At 43.9% G+C, this 24218-nt stretch overlaps 1 protein-coding gene across 2 annotated transcripts in view; it reads left to right on the top strand.

The window, feature by feature from the left end:
* The first annotated feature begins 3659 nt into the window (after window positions 1-3659).
* LOC137436458 (uncharacterized) overlaps window positions 3660-24218 on the top strand; it is a 201201-nt gene continuing 180642 nt past the window's right edge. The window contains exons 1-2 of one of the 2 annotated variants that reach the window (XM_068130265.2): window positions 3660-3893; window positions 3984-4336. In XM_068130265.2, the coding sequence (XP_067986366.1) occupies window positions 4166-4336 (171 nt within the window). In that variant the 5' untranslated portion in view covers window positions 3660-3893; window positions 3984-4165. The remainder of the gene's footprint in view (window positions 3894-3983; window positions 4337-24218) is intronic. The other variant, XM_068130255.2, reaches the window with a different exon arrangement.

Raw genomic sequence — 24218 nt, forward strand, 5'->3', positions numbered from 1 at the left:
TATAATTCCTGCAGGACATCATAAAATTCCTACAGGACATCAGATAATTCCTACAGGACATCAGATAATTCCTACAGGACATCATATAATTCATACAGGACATCATATAATTCCTACAGGACATCATATAATTCCGACAGGGCATCATATAATTCCTACAGGACATCATATAATTCCGACAGGACATCATATAATTCCTACAGGACATCATATAATTCATAGACATCATATAATTCATACAGGACATCATATAATTCCTACAGGACATCATATAATTCCGACAGGACATCATATAATTCCTACAGGACATCATATAATTCCTACAGGACATCATATAATTCCGACAGGGCATCATATAATTCCTACAGGACATCATATAATTCCGACAGGACATCATATAATTCCTACAGGACATCATATAATTCATAGACATCATATAATTCATACAGGACATCATATAATTCCTACAGGACATCATATAATTCCGACAGGACATCATATAATTCCTACAGGACGTCATATAATTCCTACAGGACGTCATATAATTCCTACAGGACGTCATATAATTCTGACAGGCATCATATAATTCCTTCAGGACATCATAGAATTCCTACAGAACATCATATAATTCCTACAGGACATCATATAATTCCTACAGGACATCATATAATTCCTACAGGACATCATATAATTCATACAGGACATCATATAATTCATACAGTACATCATATAATTCATACAGGACATCATATAATTCATACAGGACATCATATAATTCATACAGGACATCATATAATTCCTACAGGACATCATATAATTCCTACAGGACATCATATAATTCCGACAGGACATCATATAATTCCGACAGGACATCATTTAATTCCTACAGGACATCATATAATTCCTACAGGACATCATATAATTCCTACAGGACATCTTATAATTCCTTCAGGACATCATATAATTCATACAGGACATCTTGTAATTCCTTCAGGACATCATATAATTCCTACAGGACATCATATACTTCTTACAGGACATCATATAATTCTTACAGGACATCATATAATTCATACAGCACATCATATAATTCCTACAGGACATCATATACTTCTTACAGGACATCATATAATTCTTACAGGACATCATATAATTCATACAGGATATCATATACTTCTTACAGGGCATCATATAATTCATACAGGACATCTTATAATTCCTTCAGGACATCATATAATTCCTACAGGACATCATATAATTCCTACAGGACATCATATAATTCCGACAGGGCATCATATAATTCCTACAGGACATCATATAATTCCGACAGGACATCATATAATTCCTACAGGACATCATATAATTCATAGACATCATATAATTCATACAGGACATCATATAATTCCTACAGGACATCATATAATTCCGACAGGACATCATATAATTCCTACAGGACATCATATAATTCCTACAGGACGTCATATAATTCCTACAGGACGTCATATAATTCTGACAGGCATCATATAATTCCTTCAGGACATCATAGAATTCCTACAGAACATCATATAATTCCTACAGGACATCATATAATTCCTACAGGACCATATAATTCCTACAGGACATCATATAATTCATACAGGACATCATATAATTCATACAGTACATCATATAATTCATACAGGACATCATATAATTCATATAGGACATCATATAATTCATACAGGACATCATATAATTCCTACAGGACATCATATAATTCCTACAGGACATCATATAATTCCGACAGGACATCATTTAATTCCTACAGGACATCATATAATTCCTACAGGACATCATATAATTCCTACAGGACATCTTATAATTCCTTCAGGACATCATATAATTCATACAGGACATCTTATAATTCCTTCAGGACATCATATAATTCCTACAGGACATCATATACTTCTTACAGGACATCATATAATTCTTACAGGACATCATATAATTCATACAGCACATCATATAATTCCTACAGGACATCATATACTTCTTACAGGACATCATATAATTCTTACAGGACATCATATAATTCATACAGGATATCATATACTTCTTACAGGACATCATATAATTCATACAGGACATCTTATAATTCCTTCAGGACATCATATAATTCCTACAGGACATCATATACTTCTTACAGGACATCATATAATTCTTACAGGACATCATATAATTCATACAGGACATCATATAATTCCTACAGGATATTATATAATTCCTAAAGGACATCACAGAATTCCTACAGGACATCATATAATTCCTACAGGACATCATATACTTCTTACAGGACATCATATAATTCTTACAGGACATCATATACTTCTTACAGGACATCATATAATTCATACAGGACATCTTATAATTCCTTCAGGACATCATATAATTCCTACAGGACATCATATACTTCTTACAGGACATCATATAATTCCTACAGGACATCATATACTTCTTACAGGACATCATATAATTCTTACAGGACATCATATACTTCTTACAGGACATCATATAATTCATACAGGACATCTTATAATTCCTTCAGGACATCATATAATTCCTACAGGACATCATATAATTCATACAGCACATCATATAATTCCTACAGGACATCATATACTTCTTACAGGACATCATATAATTCTTACAGGACATCATATAATTCATACAGGATATCATATACTTCTTACAGGACATCATATAATTCATACAGGACATCTTATAATTCCTTCAGGACATCATATAATTCCTACAGGACATCATATACTTCTTACAGGACATCATATAATTCTTACAGGACATCATATAATTCATACAGGACATCATATAATTCCTACAGGATATTATATAATTCCTAAAGGACATCACAGAATTCCTACAGGACATCATATAATTCCTACAGGACATCATATACTTCTTACAGGACATCATATAATTCTTACAGGACATCATATACTTCTTACAGGACATCATATAATTCATACAGGACATCTTATAATTCCTTCAGGACATCATATAATTCCTACAGGACATCATATACTTCTTACAGGGCATCATATAATTCCTACAGGACATCATATAATTCCTACAGGACATCATATAATTCTTACAGGACATCATATAATTCTTACAGGACATCATTTAATTCATACAGGACATCATATAATTCTTACAGGACATCATATAATTCTTACAGGACATCATTTAATTCATACAGGATATCATATGAAGACCATAGAATTATAACCAGGCTAAGTCACATTTTAGTCATTCCGAGAAAAACGTGAAAAATATTTTGAAAAACGTGAAAAACGTGAAAAACGGGGAAAAATAAAATAAAATGTGACTTAGCCTGGTTATAATTCTATGGTCTTCATATAATTCATACAGGACATCATATACTTCGTGCAGGACATTTTGATAAGCAGTAAGTGCGAGATAAGAAAATAAATGGGCGAAGTGTAAAGAAGAATACCGGATAATAGCGAATGCAGAACCTTCGAAGGTTATGACGTCATGTGGCTTCAGGAGCAACAGCAAATAAATTAAGTAAATAATTTCCCGACCCAACCACCGGAGGGCGTCACCTGGCGTTCAGCTGTTCGTACTTTGGCGGTCTCATTACTGAGGTGACGCGTGCGGGTAAACGAGGTCTGATGCGCTCCTTACGATACCAACGCAGTTAACCCTTCATGGGGTCGTGGCATCGCCGTGGGAAAGGAAGGGCCGGATCGACATCGACTTTATCAGCGGCGTCGGTTGAGCCGAGGTCTTAATTGACAAGCGCGGGAAGGGAAGGTACGAGGCGAGCCATGGATCCACGGGTACTTTTCCTACTCGCTTCGTGCATACAGGTAGGCTCGGAATTTTAATTCCAATTTCGGTACGAATTTTGTTTGGATTCTAATTCCAGTACGAGTTTTTATTCCCGTGTAATTTTGCAGCACGTGCCCACCCATGGTGCGCCGTGCATCCCTCCCCGACCGCGCAGGTGTCGCTCGGATCCGGAACCTTCGAACTGCAGGTCGTGCGCTTCAGTAATCCGTACGGGGAACTTCGCAACGGTCGTTGCTGCGACGGAGGTCGCCCGCGACCCGGGGCGCGGTGTCCCCGCGAGTGCGACACGATGTTCGTGCTTTGCTTGGCTCGGAGCTGGGTCTCGACCGTGGCGCGGGTCCCTCCCTGCGTCCTGGGAAATGGATCGACACGCGTAGTCGGTGGAAACGACTTTGACTTGAGTCGGCTTACGGGAGACAACATCGGCCGCGTGTCCGTCCGCTTCAAGTTCGCATGGCCGGTACGTGGTCCACGTGGTTCGAGCCTCGATTCGCGTTTCATCTACTTAAACGGTTTGATCCGTCAGCGGTTAAAGACGTAGGATTTTGTAGACTAATGGGTATTTGCAATTTTGAGGTACAATACTGTCCATAAATTGGTATTCTTCGGCTTGCACGTGTTTTTCTTTTTCTTTTTTTTGTATTCAAGTGTGAACGAATTTGGCGCCTTTTTCTCGTGTGGTGATTATATATTTTGGAAAATGTCCGTTTTCTCCATTGTGTTTTGTCAGCTTGAAAACGATGTCATTTATTTCAGTGTTGTGGAATTCTGAAACGTGTTTTTAGCGGCTGAACGTGGTTTTTGTATTTTGTAAATCTCCCTTCGAGGTGTTGTGAAGAAGAAGAAGTTTCATACCTCAGGCGGTTATGCTGTATACTGCATTCGAGTTTCGTTGATCAAAGGGTTTTGATTGATTGTATTTAAGGTCCATTTGTTTCCTCTTCCTCTTACCTTACCCCTTCCCCCATCACTTCCCAAAAGTATTTCCACTCTTCCCCCCCCCCCCCCTCCGCACATTCTCTTGTTCTCGGGGGGTTTTTTGGGGGTTTTTTTCTCCTCCTCATTCAAATTTACCAGGCTCAACACACATTGCGTTCCTAATCAATAGATGCTCTTGAATTTTGTATCTACCTACAAGTTTACAAATTTCCGGATGTGAAATGAAGTGGAAAATTAGTTATTGGGTGTTTTGGAAGAGTGCAGTGGGAGGAGGGGGGCGGGAGGGAGGAAGAGGAGCCTGAGAACAGGAACAAAAAAAACACCTTTCGAGGCCATTTTTACCCACAGAGAAGGGGTTGGCCTTTTTCGGGCACCTTGGTCCCCTTTTTGAAGCAATGTTTTATGGCCGGATCCCTTCCTGCCGGCCACCAACACTGTTAGTCGCCTCTTGCAACACACAAGGAATTACCAGTTAACTGGTACTCAATTTGCCTTGGAAGGATGACTGGCTGAGTCAACCCCCCCTACAATAACTACAAACGCCTTTTCTCTACACCCCCTTCCCCAACTATGTATACTGGCGCGTCGCCCGGTAATTAAGATCACCAGGAACGGATAGCCAAACCAGCTTTAACTCAGAGGCAACCTCCCGATGATGACGGTTATTTTTGGCACGTGTGGGAATGAAGGGATGCGAAATGTTAACTGAACGAACACAAGGGTTTATTCCCGTAACTATGAATAAATAAACGAGACAGTAAAATGCACACAAATTATTTAAGAACAAAATTAATTGCAGAGGAAATAAAGGTTCAGGTAAAAACTAAACCTACGGTGAGATGCCTCCACCCAGTCCCAAACACACACATGGGGAAAATAAAATGGAAATAAAATCCCTTTTCATGCCAACACTTGTCTATGTCCTAAATTGTCTTTTTGAGGCGCCAGCGGCGGTTGAGCTTGAGTTCGGGACACTCAAAATGACGATGCCGCCACGCGTCGAAGGTGCCCAGAGCTGTGGGACAAGCTGTGAAGACTGCCCACTTTCAGGCTCCTTGAGGTTTTCCCCCCTCTTCGTCCCCATGACGAACAGCGCCCTCAGCCCACCACGAGCCCAGCAGTCGCAGCTCCTTCGTAATTATCGCACCAGCTCCCCTCCAAAGCGCACAAAATATATCGGGATACCAAACGCACAAAAATGACAAGCTTATTGTCCAAGCCACGGCAAAAAGTGCACTCTACTTCTCTCCGTGAGAGCCAATCGCGTTCCTCGGGGCATAGCCTGCCAGCCTTTTCTCTCCGCCCCCTGATTATTCGCCTCATCTGCTGGGCCTTTTCCTTCTTCGGTCCATGAGGGCGGGCTCAGTGTCCGGGGCCCTGCTTGCTTGTAGTTGGCGGTTGTTCTAATTAAAGGAGGTTTTACTTGACCGGCCGTGGCAACAAAAACGTTACGGGAAATTACAGAGGGAAGACGCACACTGGGAAAAATAGCCTTAAACCCTATAGCTAATTAGCATTGCATCACCCCTCGTATGATGTACAATTAAACAACTTTAAGCTACAGTCTCCCTACTTAATACATCAAAATGCTCCTATACGTCATGCGGTCCGTGCTGCTTCATATACAGGTCCTACCTCTCCTACAGTATTCTTTTATCTACCCCCCCACCCCCCCACCCCCAGAAGCATAATACATTGGATTGTAAATTGATTCCAGTTTAGGATGCCGGAAGCAGAAGTGGGAGCTAGTGCCATTCTCCTCCCTTCTCCCACCCTCCCCCCCCAAAAAAAATTAAAATGGGTGAGGGTGGCAAATGTGCTTTCCTCCACAACCCTTTCCCTCCCCCCAAAGAGTAACGAGTAAAGAGGAGGAGGGGTGGAGGAGGTAATAAAGAAGAAATGTAACAGACAAGGAATGGGGCAAACTTTCTTTTACTCACCCACAATGCCCTAACAACTTTCCCCATTTTCACATGAAATATTAGCGTGGAGTCGTGAACATGGGTGGCGGCCTTGGGCTGGGAAGGAGGAAATGATTGTAATTGCTCAAACGATCATAACTCTTATGCTTGTAGCAAATTTCTGCCCACCCAAAATGTCCAAATGTTTAATGAGGGGTGAAATGAAGAACGCCATCGGCCGGCCCCCGAGTAAAGCAATACATGACGTCTGCTTGCCCGAGCGCCACGACTATTCCAGCAGAGTGAACCCCACTTCTGCGAGTCACCTGAGGACGTTTGTCACACCTATTGGTATGACGCCTTGGATAATGCCCTGTTGGGCCTGGAGGAGCGGATATCATCAAAGAGTCTGTCAATGCTGAAATCCACAGAAGATTTACTTAAAGGTGCCTGGGAAGGAAGTGGCTTGTCTCGAGTCGTTAGTGTGGAATTGCACATTTTGGACCTGACTTGGATGTGTTTCCTATGGAATCCCAGCTCCCTGTATTGGAAAATCTGACCAACGATGCTATGCAGATTCCTGAAATTGTCAATTGCATCACTTTTAAGGAGATGCAGAAAATGATCCTGCAAGTGGTACATCATCCACCTATATCTACGACAGTCATGGTCCGTCATCCACGTATATCTATGACAGCCATTGCAGAGCACTTTCAGTATACTACAATGACGGTTGCAACCCTACCTGAGATCAACCATGACTCGGCATAGTTTTGTCTCTTTGATCCTGTCAATCTATCAAAACAAAGTCGACTCTTTGAACATGGTGGAACATACAAACAAATTCATTTCCCACGGTGACAGCAAATGAAGAAATGCATAAATTGCATCCATTTGGTGAATGTGTGCCCCTTGATAGTCCGATATACTACTATGCCTTGTGTAAAATGCCAGCCGCAGCTCCACTCATGTGATCGTTACATCTGTGACCTCTACAGCAAGGGGTAACTTGTAGAAAAATGTAAAGTGGTGAAATGGATATGAAAGCCTGTAAATTTCCCAATACCAAGTTGTTTGCCTACCCTGACAAAAAAATAAAAATAAAAAATAAAAAAATAAACTTACTCACCTGACTTCCAAGGATATGTAATTAAACAAGACCGAAAGTCTAACAGCGGGTAGCCGGGCTTGTTTGATACTTTAGTTTGATACTTTAGTTAGATGTAGTTGAAGATAGATGTAATGACGTCGCGTGACACAAAACTGCCACAACTTTAATATATAGAAGATATATTTTAACCTCGAGTAACTTTGCAGTCACTATGAAGGGATTAGTGTTACGATTACATTTATTTTAATATTAACGTGATGTTATCGATTACCAAAATGATATTGCTATAAAAAAAATCCGAGGCTAATTCCTTACTTCCGCGGTTACACCATTTATCATTGATTCATGAACCATACACCGCTTCAGTCGATTAACTTTCCATTCACGACATTGGGATTAAAGTGTTATGGTTATATTTACTACATTATTATTATTATTATTATTATTATTATTACGAAAACTATACTACTGAAACGATACACTACTGTATTATGAAACCTGGGCTTAATTTGTCCGAAGGTGAGGGATGAAGCCTAAGGCCTGTATGTACCGTTTTGTTGTAAGAGCCATAACGTCTGCTTTCGATATTTGATGGTCATTTTAACAATCGGTTTGTTTGTGTTTCACACTGAATTAAAAACGTGAAGGTAGAGCATGGCGATTGTGATACTGATATATGACAGGTTCGACTGTATGTTCGGCCTGAACGAAATTGGAATTAAAATGGCGGTGTGCAAAGTCGGCCACCGTACCGCCGTAATGACATTGGATGTAATCACATCACCCTGTCACATGACCTGATCCTCAGGTCTGATTGGTATACGGATGGACAAACACTGTTCCAGACGGCTTTGCCCTATGGGCTACACAGTAAAAACAAGAAATAAGTTGTGCATAGCACGATACTTGCAAAATCCCCAAAATAAGTTGTTGACCTTTGGCCTATGTTGACCTTTTGGCCTATGTTGCCCTGCAAAATTAATTGGGTGAATTCAGTGACCTGACATGCAGATCCTCTTCATATTTCAAGTCAATCAGATGAAAATTGATTTTAGAAATTTTGCCTGTGTTGACCTTTTGACCTCTAGACCTCAAAAGTAATTGGTTTAATTGAGTGACCTGATATGGAAATCCTGTTCAAATTTCAAGTCTATCATGCTGAAAATTGATGATTTTTGCATCCGTGTAGCATAATAAATGTTTGTGTTGGTAATGAGCAGCAAATACCTCATTATCTAGTCTATAACAGAAGTATAAAATAAGAATGAAAAGCCAAGGAAATCTAGTAATTATTATTGGTGATTATTACAATGATCACGGAGAGTAATATGAAAACGACGATGATAGGCTAAGCATTGGATGCAATGTCAATTAGATATACGGAACGTGATGATTTTACCATACTGACGATTTGGTGAATAGAATAACGATACATTCTACAGATGTGATAACCTGACAACCAATATCAAATTGGTTGGCCGACTACAACATCCGGAGTCCCCACCCCCCCCTTTTTTTTTTTTTTTTTTTTTTTAAAGCATTGGGATAAACTTTTTTTTTTTAATGAAACTTGGTATATTCAATCAATATTTAGGAATGCATGAAATATGCAATGATTTCATGATGTAGCTTGAATGGCAATGCTGTCTTGGAACAGCATTGTCTGTCCATATGTACGTATGTCCCTTCCGCCAGCATTTTCAGGTTTATTCCCTTTAAAAATCGTTTGCTCTACAGCTGTTCCGATTGACACAGAATTTTCACCCAAGTAGCGCCTCCTCCTGTATAATTTTATAATGATTATGATGTGTCGTAGGTCACGTGGTACAGCAGCCATATTTTTACGGCGTCGCCCAGGCAATGCTGTCTGAAACAGCATTTGTCTGTCTAGTGTATGAATGCGTGTCCCTCAAACGTCCACCGATCAGAGCTGAGGATCTGGTCACAACAGGGGGACAGCAGATGCACCACTCAGCAGATCCAAGCCCAGCTACGCCATTGCTAGACTGTCGGTCTGGTGTGGATTTCACCCCCATTTCATGCCACAGAGGGTGGGGACTTAAGGACACAGGGCTCAACAAAATGTTGTTTTTTTAAACTCCAAATTTGATATTGGTTCATTCTTGGTGGAACTTTTTGCCATCTTTCAACTTTACTCAAGGTGGAAAATGTGGGAATTTGCGATTGTGTGCCATTGGCTTTGCTCTAGTTTAATTTATCTCGCACACATTTGTAATATTTGCAACGTTGTGCATTTTGTGGTCCAACCTTTATCTGCTTTTCCGTTTATAAACCCATTGCTTTCCTCTAAAATGTTGCATTTGCTAAAACAATAATCAACTCTCAATCCTAGTGGACTGATTCGATAGAATTTCACCTTTTTCACTTTCAGAACACCTTTTTGCCAAAATGCTGATTGGAAAGACGTGGCATTGATTGATGTAGTTGTGATGACCTATAACCTCCGGCTTTCTTCACGATCCTGGCTTTATTAGCTTTGTATTATATGCTGTTTTGTAACCTTCCTAAACATGATCTGGTGACTTCAACAACACTGAACTTAGATGTGTGGAGGGAGGGGAGGGTGTTCTGTAGACAGAAATGGTTTCCCAGCCATTCTCATTCCCACGGTTATGCCAACCTGTTTCTCAGCTCTTTTAAGGTGGCATGTCGTAATGGGTGTGGGGTGGGAGTGCGAAACATGTTTGTACTTGAGGCAGATGGATAAGTTTTCTTTTTTTATATATTTATAAATATATAATTATTTTAACATCCAATGTTGGGATCACAGTTTGCCCTTGAGCTCTTTACATCCTTGACTATCGTTGGTGATTTGAGATTGTTGTCAGTCAAAGTTTCTGTACTTTGTACTTTCGATTATTGACTTGATTTTTGAAATATTTATTTATTTATTGTATACATGGTCCAGACTTGTGGAAGAACTAGAATTGGTACACCAAACGGATCAGGAAGCAACAGAACAAAATGAACAGCAGAGAGAAGGGGGAAACACAATCGGCAGAGTGTAGAAGCCCAAGATATATGCAGACTTGGACAAACAATGGGTGTGGGGAGGTATGGGGGGGCGGCAGGAGGGCATGCATGAGGTGGACAAGGTTGATGCAGAAGGAACCTCTCGTGAGGGAAAACTGGCAATTTGAAACGAGGATGGATTAGGGTTGGGTTGAGAGTCAAGGGGGGTGCTTATTGAGGTCAGAAAAGCTCATTGTTTTGAATTTGAGTTTATCTGGGATTGTGGTGAACATCTGTCTTGAAGACCCAGAGGAAAAATTGAGGTTGATTGCATAGGTGGGGAAAAATAGGAACGAATGAGTATAGGTGAGCAGTGATCCTGGCTTTAGGCAGTTTGACCAGAAGGGTTAAGGTTACAAACAATTTGGAGATAGAAGAGCTTAATGGATGAGAATTTGGCACAGATTGCATCTGACTTGTAACTAAACGTTAATATGTGCACATGAGAATTGAACGGCTGCAAGGATGAGTTGTCCTGCTAAATTATTTATCCTTTTTACCAAGTTTGGGTCATCAGAAGGTTGCCTAAGCCCTGTGTGTGTGTGTGTGTGTGTGTGTGTGTGTGTGTGTGTGTGTGTGTGTGTGTGTGTGTGTGTGTGGTGTGTGTGGTGTGTGTGTGGTGTGTGTGGTGTGTGTGTGTGTGTGTACACACACAACATGGGAGAAAGTATGTGTGGTATGGGAGAGAATGGATGGAGTGATGTGTGGGGCACTTCATAGGTTGAAAGGAAGGGTGGAAGATAGATTAAGAAAGATGATTGAGATTGTGTTTGAGTATGCATGTGTCACGTTTGGAGTGAAAGAGTGTGTAGAGAGGGGTGAAAAGGAGGCATGTTTGAGCAGGAGGCAGAGGGAGATCCATGAGTTGAGAATGGAGTTAAGGAGTTTGAATGGAAGATGGAAGAGGGCAGTGGAAGGGGAGAGGAATGGGCTTGAGGTGTTGACGAAGCAGGTGAGGATGGGGTTGGTGAAGTTGAAGAGTGGAAAGGATGAAGAGGTGAAGAAAGGAGAGGCAGAGGCAGAGGGGTTCTTTGAGAAGCCTTTTCAGTTTATGAAGGATCTGTTGGAGCCATCTCGATTTGGTGTACTGAAGGCACCAAAGGAAGAGTTGGAAGGTCACCTGCATGCCACGTACGCAGACACAAGGAGGAACGAAGTGGTGGAAGACATCGAAGGATTGGTGAGACCTGACAGAGCCAAGTGTTCCATTTGATATGTCTGAGATTGAGGCAGTTTCGAGGAAGGCATGGGCGGCATCGGCTCCAGGACCAAGTGGAGTGCCATACAAGGTGTTTAAGAGTTGTGAAGGCATCAGGCAGTATCTGTGGAAGGCTCTAAAGGTGGTATGGAGGCACGGAGTGGTGCCCAGTCAATGGACTCGGGCGGAAGGAGTTTATATTCCAAAGCAGGAGGAGGCTGTGACACTGGAGCAGTTTAGACCAATATCATTGCTTGATGTAGATGGGAAGATATTGATGAGTGTCTTTGCGGCACGGCTCTCAGGCTTCATCAGAGGGAATTGGTTTTGTGGATGTTTCTGTGCAGAAGGCAGGAATACCTGGATCACCAGGATGCATTGCACACTCGGCAATGGTCTGGCAAGTGTTACAAGAGGCAAAGGAAGGATGTGGCGGTGGTATGGCTGGATTTGGAGAATGCATATGGGTCAGTGCCGCATGCCTTGATCAGGTATGCCATGGATTTATTTTGGGTGCCCCGGAGATTTAGGGATTTTTTGATGGCATATTATTTTCAGTTTTGGATGCGGTTTGCGACAGTCATATGTAACAGAGTGGCAGAAGTTGGAAGTGGGGATCCCGATAGGATGTACCATCTCCCCTATTTTGTTTGTGCTGGTTATGGAGTTGTTGGTACGTGTGGTGAGTGGACATGGGAAAGAAGTGGAGCTAGCCCCTGGTCAGAGGTTGCCAGCAATGTTTGCTTTCATGGATGACCTGACAGTTGTCCAACAGTCGCCGATGCAGCAGTGGAGGTGCTGGGACGACTGGAAAGGTTGATGCGGTGGGCAAGAATGGGATTTAAAGAAAGTCGAGGAGAGTGGAAGTGAGACGAGGAGTGGTGGATAACATGCACAGGTTTGAGCTGGGAGGGGAGGTGGTTCCATCATTGGTAGAGGCCCCTGTGAAGAGTTTGGGAAGATGGCATACAGTGGAGTTGAATGATGTGGGAAGAGTGGAGGAGGTCAAAAACAAGCTTTTGAAGAGGATTGATGGATGTGGTTTGCCAGGTAAGTTGAAGGTATGGTGTTTGAAGTTTGGATTGATGCCGCGAGTATTGTGGCCATTGATGTATGATATTGCAATTGAGCATGTGGAGAGGATGGAGGTTGTGGTGAGAGGGTTTGTGAGGAGGTGGTTGGGAGTGCCACGCTGTTTGACGAACATTGCCTTTTATGGTCAGGGTGGGAAACTCCAGTTTCCCTTGACATCATTAACCGAGGAGTTTAAGGTGGTGAGGGTGCGGGTGTTCATGATGTTGCGGGTGTTCATGATGTTGCGGGATTCAAGTGATGCAGTTGTAAAGAATGCTCCTAGAGAAGAAGGGAAGTCGGAAGTGGAATGCAAGAGCAGAGGTGGACGAGATGGAGGAGCGGTTGCAACAGGAGGAGGTTATGGGGATGGTACAGCATGGGAAGCTTGGCTTGGGGTGGATGAAGCATGAGTGATGGGGAAAGGCATGTGTGAAAGAGAGGAGGAAGATGGTTGAGAGGGAGGTGAGAAGAAAGGAAGAGGGGAGATATGTGAAAGCAGTCGGTCAGGCACAGCAAGGTGCTTGGACTAAGTGGGAAGGTGTGCGGGTGAGGATATTGAAGTGGCAAGAGATTTGGAGGATGGAGCCAATATTGTTGAATTTCCTGTTACAGGCAACGTATGATGTGCTTTCGTCACCAGTAAACTTGAGATTGTGGGGGTTGTTGCATGAGGAGAGATGTTATTTGTGTGGAGGTGTGGGAACGGTGCAGCATGCACTGAGTGCATGTTCAGTCGCATTGGCAGCAGGACAATACAGGTGGCGACATGATCAGGTGGTGGTGCACATGGTGCAACAGGAGGTGCTGAGGTCGAGAGAAAGAAGAGTGGAGAAGGAGACTGATTGGGGAGAGGTGTGGTTTTCAAAGAGGGCCAAGTGGTAAGAGGAGGAGGTGGAAAGCAAGAGGGCTGTCAGATGCTTGTGATTGGCAGGTGGTGGCAGACCTAAAGCCACAATTCGTATTCCCAGAGGAGATCTGTGTGACAAGGTTGCGGCCTGACATTGTCATTTGGTCAAGTGCAACAAGACAGGTCATCTTAGGGGAATTGTCGGTACCTTGGGAAGAGAATATGGAGGAGGTGCATGAGAGGAAGAGAGGAAAGTATAGTGAGCTGGAGGCAGAGTGCCGGGAGAAGGGTTGGTGAGTTTCGTGTCAGCCATTTGAGGTGGGGTGCAGAGGGTATATTATTGGCAATTCCTTTTCTGCATTTCTTGCAAGGCTGGGAGTGTGTGGGACAGAAAGGAGGATGTTTGACCAGGTGGCCCAGGTTGCCTTGAAAGGCTCATTTTGGATATGGTGGAAATTTATGGAGGCACGTCGAACGGTGTAGGTTGGTTTATTTTTATTTATTTTTTATTTTGTTACTATTATTATTTCTTAGTTTGTGTGTATGAGTGAGTGGGTGAGGGTGTTTTTTGCATGAATTAATTTTTGCATGAATTAATTTTTGCATGAGTGTGTGTTTTTGTATGTTGAGTGGTGTATGTTGTAAGGGTAGGTGGTTGGTTGGTTGGTGGTGTGTGTGTATGGGTGTGTATGTATGTGTGTATGAATGATCTGGTGTGTTTTGTTGGTGAGTGCTGAAGGGTATAAAGGTGGGTGATTGAGTGTTCCACCATGTTTGTTTGGTGCTGTGGATTCTGGATGCGGAGGTGTTGTTGTTGTAGTCTGCGTTCGCACTGGCTGGGGGTATGTACACATACAGGTGTAGTTGCTGGATGTGGATGTGTATGTGCCCCTGCTGGCCCACCTTAGCTGACTGAAACGGGATGATGCTGAGGACCCAGTCAGTGTGGCACACTTGTGACCAGGTGTGTTTTGAACATGTATATATATGTATACCGGTGTATGTATATATATATATATATATATATATATATATATATATATATATATATATATATATACACACACACACACAGTGAAACCTTGACTTATGAGTGCACCAACTTACGAGTTTTCCGAGATACGAGCCGTCGCTCGGGCGGTTTTTTGCTTTGAGATGCGAGCCGAGATCTGAGTTGCGAGCTTCCGTCACCAGGTGGGTTCTGGTCACGTGGTTATCTTGCCGTGCAAGCATCTCTGCCGTATCGCTGCTGCTTTGTTTTCGCATTTTGGTTATTTTGGAAAATTTCTTAGTTTTAACCATGGGTCCTAGGAAATTGAGTGCCAAGGGCAGTACTGAGAAGAAGAAGAGGATGATGTGCTTGGATATAAAACACGCAATCGTCGAAAAACATGAGCGAGGTGTGCGTGTTGTCGACTTGGCGAGGCAGTACGATCGTAGTACTTCTACGATATGTACGATTTTGAAGCAGAAGGAGTCGATAAAGGCTATAACGCCAGCCAAGGGCGTTACGATTATTTCAAAGCTCCGGACCTCTATCCATGAAGAGATGGAGAAGTTGTTGTTTGTGTGGTTGACGGAGAAGCAGCTCGCAGGAGATACCGTGACCGAGAGCATCATGTGTGAGAAGGCCCGAGACATTTATGGGGATTTGGTGCAGCAGACGGCGGGAACATCAACGGACAAGGCATCGGAAGTCATTCAAAGCCAGTCGGGGATGGTTTGATAATTTTAAGAAGAGGACCGGCATTCACTCCGTCGTCAGGCATTGTGAGGCAGCAAGCTCGGATGTGAAGGCAGCTGAAGATTTTATTATAACTTTTGCCGAACTGATAGAAGCCGAACGATACATCCCCCAGCAAATCTTCAACTGTGACGAGACGGCTCTTCTGGAAAAAGATGCCGAGGAGGACGTATATAACGGCAGAGGAGAAGAGCATGCCAGGCCACAACTTGTTCAGAGTGCCGGCGATAGCTCGCCTTCTCTTTGTGGAAAACACGGTGAGATCCTTAACATCCAACAACTAATGGGACGCAAACGGGGCGCCCAGTTTAGCGGTACACACATTGATGAATCACCCTGCCTGTGATTCACCCATGACAGGTTATAGCTGGGTCGGGATTCAAACCCAGGCTGGACAGTTTAGAGTCAAGTGTGTGTACCTCCAGTCCAGGCCATCCTGCCAACTTGTATGCTGCATACAGGTGAAATATAAAGCGCGAGATATTTTTATATATACTGTATATTTAAAAAAAATTGGTGTGGTTTTTGGCGGGCTGGAACGGATTAATAGCATTTCAATGCATTTTAATGGGGAAATTTAATTTGAGAAACGAGCAAATTGAGTTGCGAGCTCGGTCACAGAACGAATTAAACTCGTAAGTCAAGGTTTCACTGGTGTGTGTGTGTGTGTGTGTGTGTGTGTGTGTGTGTGTGTGTGTGTGTGTGTGTGTGTGTGTGTGTGTGTGTGTGTGTGTGTGTGTGTGTGTGTGTGTGTGTGTGTGTGTGTGTGTGTGTGTGTGTGTGTATATATATATATACACACACAATATACATATATATATATATATTAGGGTGCATCAAACGCCCCTATGTCAAGAAAACAATCTGTCCCCAATTTTATTTTGTTCGTCATAAAATAAAGTTCCTATGCAAAATTTGGTAAGGTTTTGATATCTTCTGGGTCCACCTCAGCAAATTAGATTTTGTGTCGGTAGTATCAGTCAGAAATTTGACACGCAGCTGTTTTGAGGCCCATAAATAAAAATGAAAGGATTGACCGATTGCTACATACAATAGCTCTTTGGAAAGGTATTATTGTGCTCTGTAGCAATATATAATCATCATAGGGATAGGGATATAATTCACTTGTACACAAATAGTCAAAATCATGATTTTATTGGTATAATCATATGTATTATAGATACCAGAATGATATAATTTTTATTACAGTAGAATCATATATACACAATCTTAGCATTTATCATCTTAATACGAGTACATCTGACTATGGATGAACATGAAAATAGAAACAAAACAAAGATACTGTAGTTTTCATGGATATTTCTGACAGTTTAGTCTTGAGCTGCTCGCTTTCGAAGATTCGGTTGCTCCTTGCGGTTGTGCTCAACAACTTGTAGCACATTTTGGTAGTGGTCTTCACTTCTGGCTGCTGAAAGGAAGTCAGAGCTAAGCTTAACTCCCCTTTCTGCAGAGTCATTCACCACATTCAAGGCTTCAACATTAGTCCATGATGTCTGGTAGGCTGCAGAGTTAGTCCATTCTTGAACATCGGTAACTAGAAATGCCCAGTCAAGCTTCAGATGATGAAATAGGTACCATGAATCTGGTCCAACAAAATCAGCCAGAGTGGTCTTCTCAGTCAAGTAACCAGGAAATCTGGGCTTTCCAAACCCAGTACCAAACCGTCCTTGTGGGTTGGTTACTGGAAAATCTGGCTGAACCTCCAGAGGTCTGTCTGCCAGAACACGGCGATGGTCATGAGGAACAACTGAGCTGAAGAGGGCAAGTGGAACCATCTCTTCTGTGAGGTACCAGAGATGTCGTTTGAAGGCTTTCAGGGCACTTCTTGATATTCCAGCATTGACAGCTTCATACTGTTTCAGTTTGGAGATGAGCTGCAGGTCATTCCATGGGGCATTGGTGACAGAGGTACAAGTCATCCACCAGGAGCTGTATACTAGAGTGACAAACGTGACAAATTCTCTGATCTTTGGCACTTGTTTTTCTGTGGTAATTGTACCTGCTGGAAGATCAGCGATTTGTTTTTCGAAGAGACATAATTTGATTGAGTAGAGGAGCTTCGCCATCCATCTGGCTTTATGCAGTGCACCAGGACGCTTGAAGGTTATTTGATGTTCAGCTACTTCACCATCAAGGAATACAGTACACAGATCAACAAATTCCAAATAATCATCACGTCTTAGAGATTGCTCGGTGTGACAGAGTCTGAGAACATTATTTTGCCAGTCACTTGTCAAACTTGTTGCTGCTTCATTTAGTTGAGATGGATCAAATCGTGAAAGTGGTTCATTGAATGTGTGTGGAAACATTTCAAAGTTCTTGCGAAACCTTGAGAAGAGGAAGATATCTGGTGACTTAGATGCTTCAACTTTAAGATCAGTAAAAATGTGCGTAAGAATGACTTCACCAATGTGGTGTCTGCAGCCTGACCACAGAAGAGCTTTGTTAAGCCGTTGTTGAATTGTTACACAAGCTGCACTGATGTGGCCGGTGTTAGATGCAGTTGTGTCAAATGTCAAGTTCACAACATTCTCTTGTTCCATATTGGCAGTTCCATGATTCAAGTAGGTTATTAGTCAGCTGAGCAATTATATCTCCAGATTTACGGTCTGTTCCAGGCTTGTAGGATGGAACACCCAGCAGCTTCATATCAGTTTGAGAACCCAAAAGCACAGCCAGGCGTTCTTCAAAAGTGTTTTGGTTAGTTAAGCATGGAAGCAGCTTTGAGTCCCAGTGCAACGTAGCAAGCTTCGGAGGTATCCATTTGTCCTTACAGGTAGTAGCAATATGCTGTCCAATTTTGCGTCTTGATTTATCTGCTGTAGCATATGATGTTGACACCTTCGCTACATCCCCTCCTGTTTCTTCAATAAGAGCTTCTGTGAAAGCAGCCTGTTGGGTTGGTGTCATCTTCATCCTTGTTGCCAGTGAAACAAGACTGGGCCTCTTCAGGATGTCATGTGGAATGAAAACTGATGTGCCAGGTCTAACTAAACGATGATGACTTCTTGAGGTTGTTGGTGTGCTTGTTGAAGGTCCAAGAGTTACTTCTTCATCACTGTCACTAATATTATACACAGTGGTTGTAGTATTTATGTTGAACTCTAGCTCCATACTTGCTCGCCTCTCTGATTCTTTTTCCTCGCGGTTCACTTTACGCTGCATCTTATCTGCCAACAGTTTATCTTGGCAGCCAAATGTTGCACAGCGATCTGTCTTCATAGATTCCAGGAATGCTAAGTCTTCAGGATTCTTGATGTGAGAACTAGCATCATTGGGCCACAAGGGAAATGTCTCCATCAATTTCATCTCCATTTGATTCACCTTTGTGATGCTTGCTGGAGTTGTTCTTCGGTTGATAGGGATTGATCAGAGCTTGGAATTATCATCTGCAAGTTTGATCATTTTCTCAATAGCCTTGCGTTCAGAGATGATAGGAATATTAGCCTTGCCATAAAATGGTGTCACTTTCTGCAGTACAAGCTTTGCTGATTCCCACCGAGAGCGTCGTTCAAGTTTGCCATCTTCCGTGTGCCACATGAAACAACGTAGTACTTGTAAACAAGTTGGAAGTCTGGTGCCATTGATCTGGGAATCTTGTTCAGTTATGGCACTTCCAAGACCAAACACCTTGGTGGACTCTCTTGTTGCAACAGATGCTTTCTTTACTGTGCCATCCATTGTTTTATCTGAAAGAAAAAGGTAGTATTAGTAACAATAATGTCATTTCATAATTATGTACAACAAATAAATCAATTATCCAATTTTATTAGAGTATAGCCTAATAATTGTTTTAATCATCTTGTCTAGTTAAAAGATCTCTGTAAAGACAAGATGACTACAACATTCAGGATATTCTTTAATTTATATATTATATTTTAAAAATACTCTTCATTTAGCTTTATATCCATATTTTGAAAAAAATCATTATTTTTGACTTTGTATATAAATGAATTGTATCCCCATCCCTATAAAAACCACCTTTAGAGGCCATTTTTCCCCGCAAAGCGGGGGTTGGCCTTTTTCGGGAACCGTGGTTGTTGTTGTTTTTCGGTCCCCTATTTGAAGCAATGTTTTACGGCCGGATGCCCTTCCTGACGCCAGCCCTTTTTGCCGCCTTTAACGACAAACAGGGAATTACCAGTGAACTGGTACTCAATTAGCCGACCTCGGAAGGATGACAGGCTGAGTCAACCCCCCTGGCGTTAATTCAGCGGATCGACCGGGATTCGAACCCAGGATCCTTGGATCCTAAGCCGGCACCCTAGCCGCTAGCCCAACACCAGGGCCGCTATCCCTATGATGATGATTATATATTGCTACAGAGCACAATAATACCTTTACAAAGAGTTATTATATGTAGCACAGTCAATCCTTTCATTTTTATTTATGGGCCTCAAAACAGCTGCGTGTCAAATTTCCAACTCTGATACCACCAACTCAAAATATGAAATGGTGAGGTGGACCCAGAAGATGATGTCCAAACCTTACCAAATTTTGCATAGCAACTTTATTTTATGATTGGAACAACATAAAATTTGGGACAGATCAATCCAACATCTTTTTAAAAATAGTTGGGCGTTTGATGCACCCTAATATATTGTTGCGAATATGGAATTTGGCCTCCATATCCGCTTGTAAATATTCCCCTATTTTCTCCAATACTCCCCAACTTTCCCCAATCCCCCATTCCCTAGTCCCATTGCATGTAAATAACAATCAGTAGAGCCGACCTTCCCCTTATTCCCCCATTAAATGTCGTGCCCAGGTCCACCGCACCACACGTAGACAACTTTCGGACATCTTCCTAGTTATTCTTAGTCTATGTCAGTTAAGGCCTCGTTTCCATTAATTATGACTCTTCGTTGCACCAGAATGTGATTATATGGCACCAGTAGTGAGTTTAGGACCTTTCCCATACCTCCTTCCATCTTCTTCCCCAACCAACTATGGCTGCAGCAACGGAGGGGATGGGGGCGGCGCGGGGGGGAGGATGCGTCCTCACACCGGCTCGATTAGCGCCATTGACCACGCGCTCCACGGGGTTACCACGGAGGGGCTGGCTGTCAGCTCCTCCTCAAGGGCGGAGCCTGGTAACCCCCCGCACCCAATCAGAAGGGCGGACCGATTCCATCTGGGGCGGCGCTAGCGAGCCGAGGGCGTGTCACTCCCCGCCGGATATACGTGGGGACTTACCGGAAGTGAGAGAGATGCGCCCCCAGCTGGAGAAAGAACGTTGCCTTGCCTACGACCGCTGAGAGGAAGAGAACCCGCCTGAGAAAGAACGTCACCTCTGAGCGCTGCGACGAGACCTCCCCGCATCTCTGGACCGGACCGGGTCGATTCTAACCTTTGAGCACAGGTGCACCTGGAGCCATCGCTACCCTCCTGTCCTTTCCATCAACCCCCGTGTGAGTCAGCCGTTGTCCCGTTTGCCTGTCGTCTGTTGGGGAATAATATAAGATTGTGTCTAAGTGCTTGTCTTTCTATGTTGTACCTCTAGCCCCTGTAATCTAACCTTTTCCGTAACGAATATAATCTCCTCCGGAGGTCTTGAGAACCGTATCCCTGGTGTCGTCATTTTATAACCCAGCCGGGTGTCTTCTTTTTCTTATTGAGCCAGCGTGGCGCGGCTTCGTCAACGTCGAGTATAGTCGGGTAATTTGTGCGGACACGACGGCCATTCCGCTCGGCCCACTTTAACATCAAAGTCGTGTCTGTAACAATTGGTTGTCAGGAGTTGGATTCGAACCTGGGACTAAATTTATTTAGCCCAAATTTTGGACACCAATTGTGTTAGTACGGTAACAATTGGTGTCGAGGAGTGAGATTCGGACCCGGGACTAAATTAGTTAGGCCCAAATTTTGGGAGGGAAAATCGAGCCGGAGCGCGTACGGCGCTCGACCAAATCGATCCGGAGCGCGGTCCCGCGGTTACTGCGCTCGACGAAATTATAACGGCGAAATTTCGAATTTGTGTTACGAAACTCGAATTTTGAAAGTCGCGCCATGGCGGATCAAGACGGCTGGGGTCCGGTAGGGGAGAGTGAAGCAGGGTCGGTCCAGGACCAAATTGAGGGACATGAGGGACATGAGGAGAGCGAAACAGCGAGGGTAGCAGGCACGCAAAATGGCGCCTCGCAAGAGCGCGCGGTAGCCGAGCCCGCTGTATCAACGGGCTTTAACATGCAGCCGATTGACATACAGGCCCTCATTGCGCAGCTACAGGCAGCTGTACAGATGAGTATGGGGAGCCAAATTGAGCGATTGGGTGAGCGGTTGGGGAACCGGATGGATGCTCAGAGTGAGCAAATGGGGGTAATGAGGGACGAAGCGAGGGGTACCAGTGAGAAGTTAGACAATAATTTTGAGGGGTTAGACAACGGGATAAAAGAAGTGAAAAATGGGTTAATGGGGGTAGAAAATAGAATGGCTGCCCAGGAGAATCAGATAGAGGGAGTGAAAAATGGGTTAGAGGGGTTAGAAAACAGTATGGAAGGCAAATTGAGGGACATGAGGGACCAAGCGGAAAGGGAAGTTAAACAAATGGAGCAGCAGATAGAGGGGGTCAGAATGGGGGTAGAAACCAAACTGGATGCTCACAGGGAGGAAATGGAGCAGATGAGGGTGGCATCTGGGCAGGAGATGCAAGTGATGGGAGAGGAGATCAGAAGAGGAGTGAGTGAGGAGGTCGGAGGAGTGCGCGAGGAGGTGAGGCACTGTAAGGAGCGCATGGAGAAAGAGGTGAGAAAGGGGACTGTAAAATTGCAAGGTGGTATAGAGGAGTTGACGCTGGGAGTAGAACAACTGACAGTGGGACAAAAGGAGTTGGGGGACCAGGTAAAGAAGAACACAGCGGTAATAGAGGGTTTAAAATCGACACAGAAGGAGATGAAAAAGGACGTAGGGGTAATTAAAAAAGAGTGTCAGACGGTACATGAGGACCTGACGAGGAAAATGGACAAGGTGGTAGAGGTAATGGAGGTTAAAGAGCGGGAGGTGCGGGAGCACATAGAAAAAAAATAAAGTGGAGTTGGAGGAAGAAATTAAAGGGGCGCACGAAGAGATGAAGGAGATGAAGCAAAAATTAGAAGAAGTGGAAGAAGGGGTGAGCGAAATTAAGAAGCGACGGAGAGAGGATAAGAAAGAGATAAAGGAGGAAGTAAAAGAATTGGTCCAAAGTCTGTGTTCGGATCGTGATGATGTGCTCATTAACCGGATGAGGGATTCGCAGGTGATGGAGGAGAAGCGAAGAGGAAGAGGACCCGGTGTAAGTGGTGACCAATATGGTCGTGCGTATGATGCGCCAGGGGATTTAAGAAGCTTGGGGGTCGAGATGGACCCGGGTGTTCGTGAGAGGCCGTTGGTGAAGTGTGCGACAGGTCTGGTGTGCGAAAAAGGAGGTGTGCGAGAAAGTCCGACTCTGGGGTGTGTGAGGAAAAAGTGCGTGCCAAGGAGTGAGTGTGCTGGCGAGAGTGAGTCGGTCGTAGCGCGTGTGCGAGGGAGCACATGGAAGCGTGCTGTGGTGAGTGTTACAGAGGGTGTGACGGGAGAGTGTGCGCGAGGAAGGTGTGTGACGGACAGGTGCATGGGGAAAGAGTGCGCTGTCAAAGGCAAGGAAGAATGCACACCTGTGGTGAGTGTTACAGAGGGTGTGACGGGAGAGTGTGCGCGAGGAAGGTGTGTGACGGACAGGTGCATGGGGAAAGAGTGCGCTGTCAAAGGCAAGGAAGAATGCACACCTGTGGTGAGTGTTACAGAGGGTGTGACGGGAGAGTGTGCGCAAGAAAGGTGTGTGACGGGCAGGTGCATGGGGAAAGAGTGCGCTGTCAAGAGTAAGGGTGAGTGCGCTGTCAGGAATGGAGGTGAAAGTAGTGAGAGTGACATGGAGCGTGAGTTAGTTGTGACAGGTGAGCGAGGATGTACACCTGGGATGGAAGGATGCACACCTGGAATGGTAGAGCGTGAGTGGGAATGCACGCTGGAGTTGGTAGTGAGGCACGTGGTAGGATGTGCGAGTGAGAGCACACCTGTGATTGTCACAGAGGAGGTGACTGAGGAGGGGGCGCGAAGAGGTGTTTTGGTGAGGTGTGCGAGCAACGAATGTGTGCCAAAGTGTTCGGTGGTCAGGTGTGTGACCAAGGCTGTGAGTGGAATGAGTGTACCTGGGTGTGTAAGGAAAGGTACGAGGAGCATGGGCACGGCTGGATGTGTGAGCAAGGAACGGGCTGCGGGGTGTAAGCGTCCAGGTGAAGCATCGACGTTAAACGGGATAGAGTTTAGAACGACTTATAGCCGAATCGGGCCCTCGGTGCGTGCCGGGCCTCGCTTTGAACGGCCGCGTCCGTGCTCCACTAGGCGGAGCGGGCAGCCCGATAGAAAGGGTCGTCATGGCGACCACTTTTTGGTGAGACGTGCCGGCAGGTCGAGAGCGGGACATTGGATGGCTCCGTGCCGAGATGGTGCGTGGGATC

This window comes from Myxine glutinosa, chromosome 1 (assembly GCF_964187855.1).
Source record: "Myxine glutinosa chromosome 1, kmMyxGlut1.1, whole genome shotgun sequence".
Classification (NCBI taxonomy): domain Eukaryota; kingdom Metazoa; phylum Chordata; class Myxini; order Myxiniformes; family Myxinidae; genus Myxine; species Myxine glutinosa.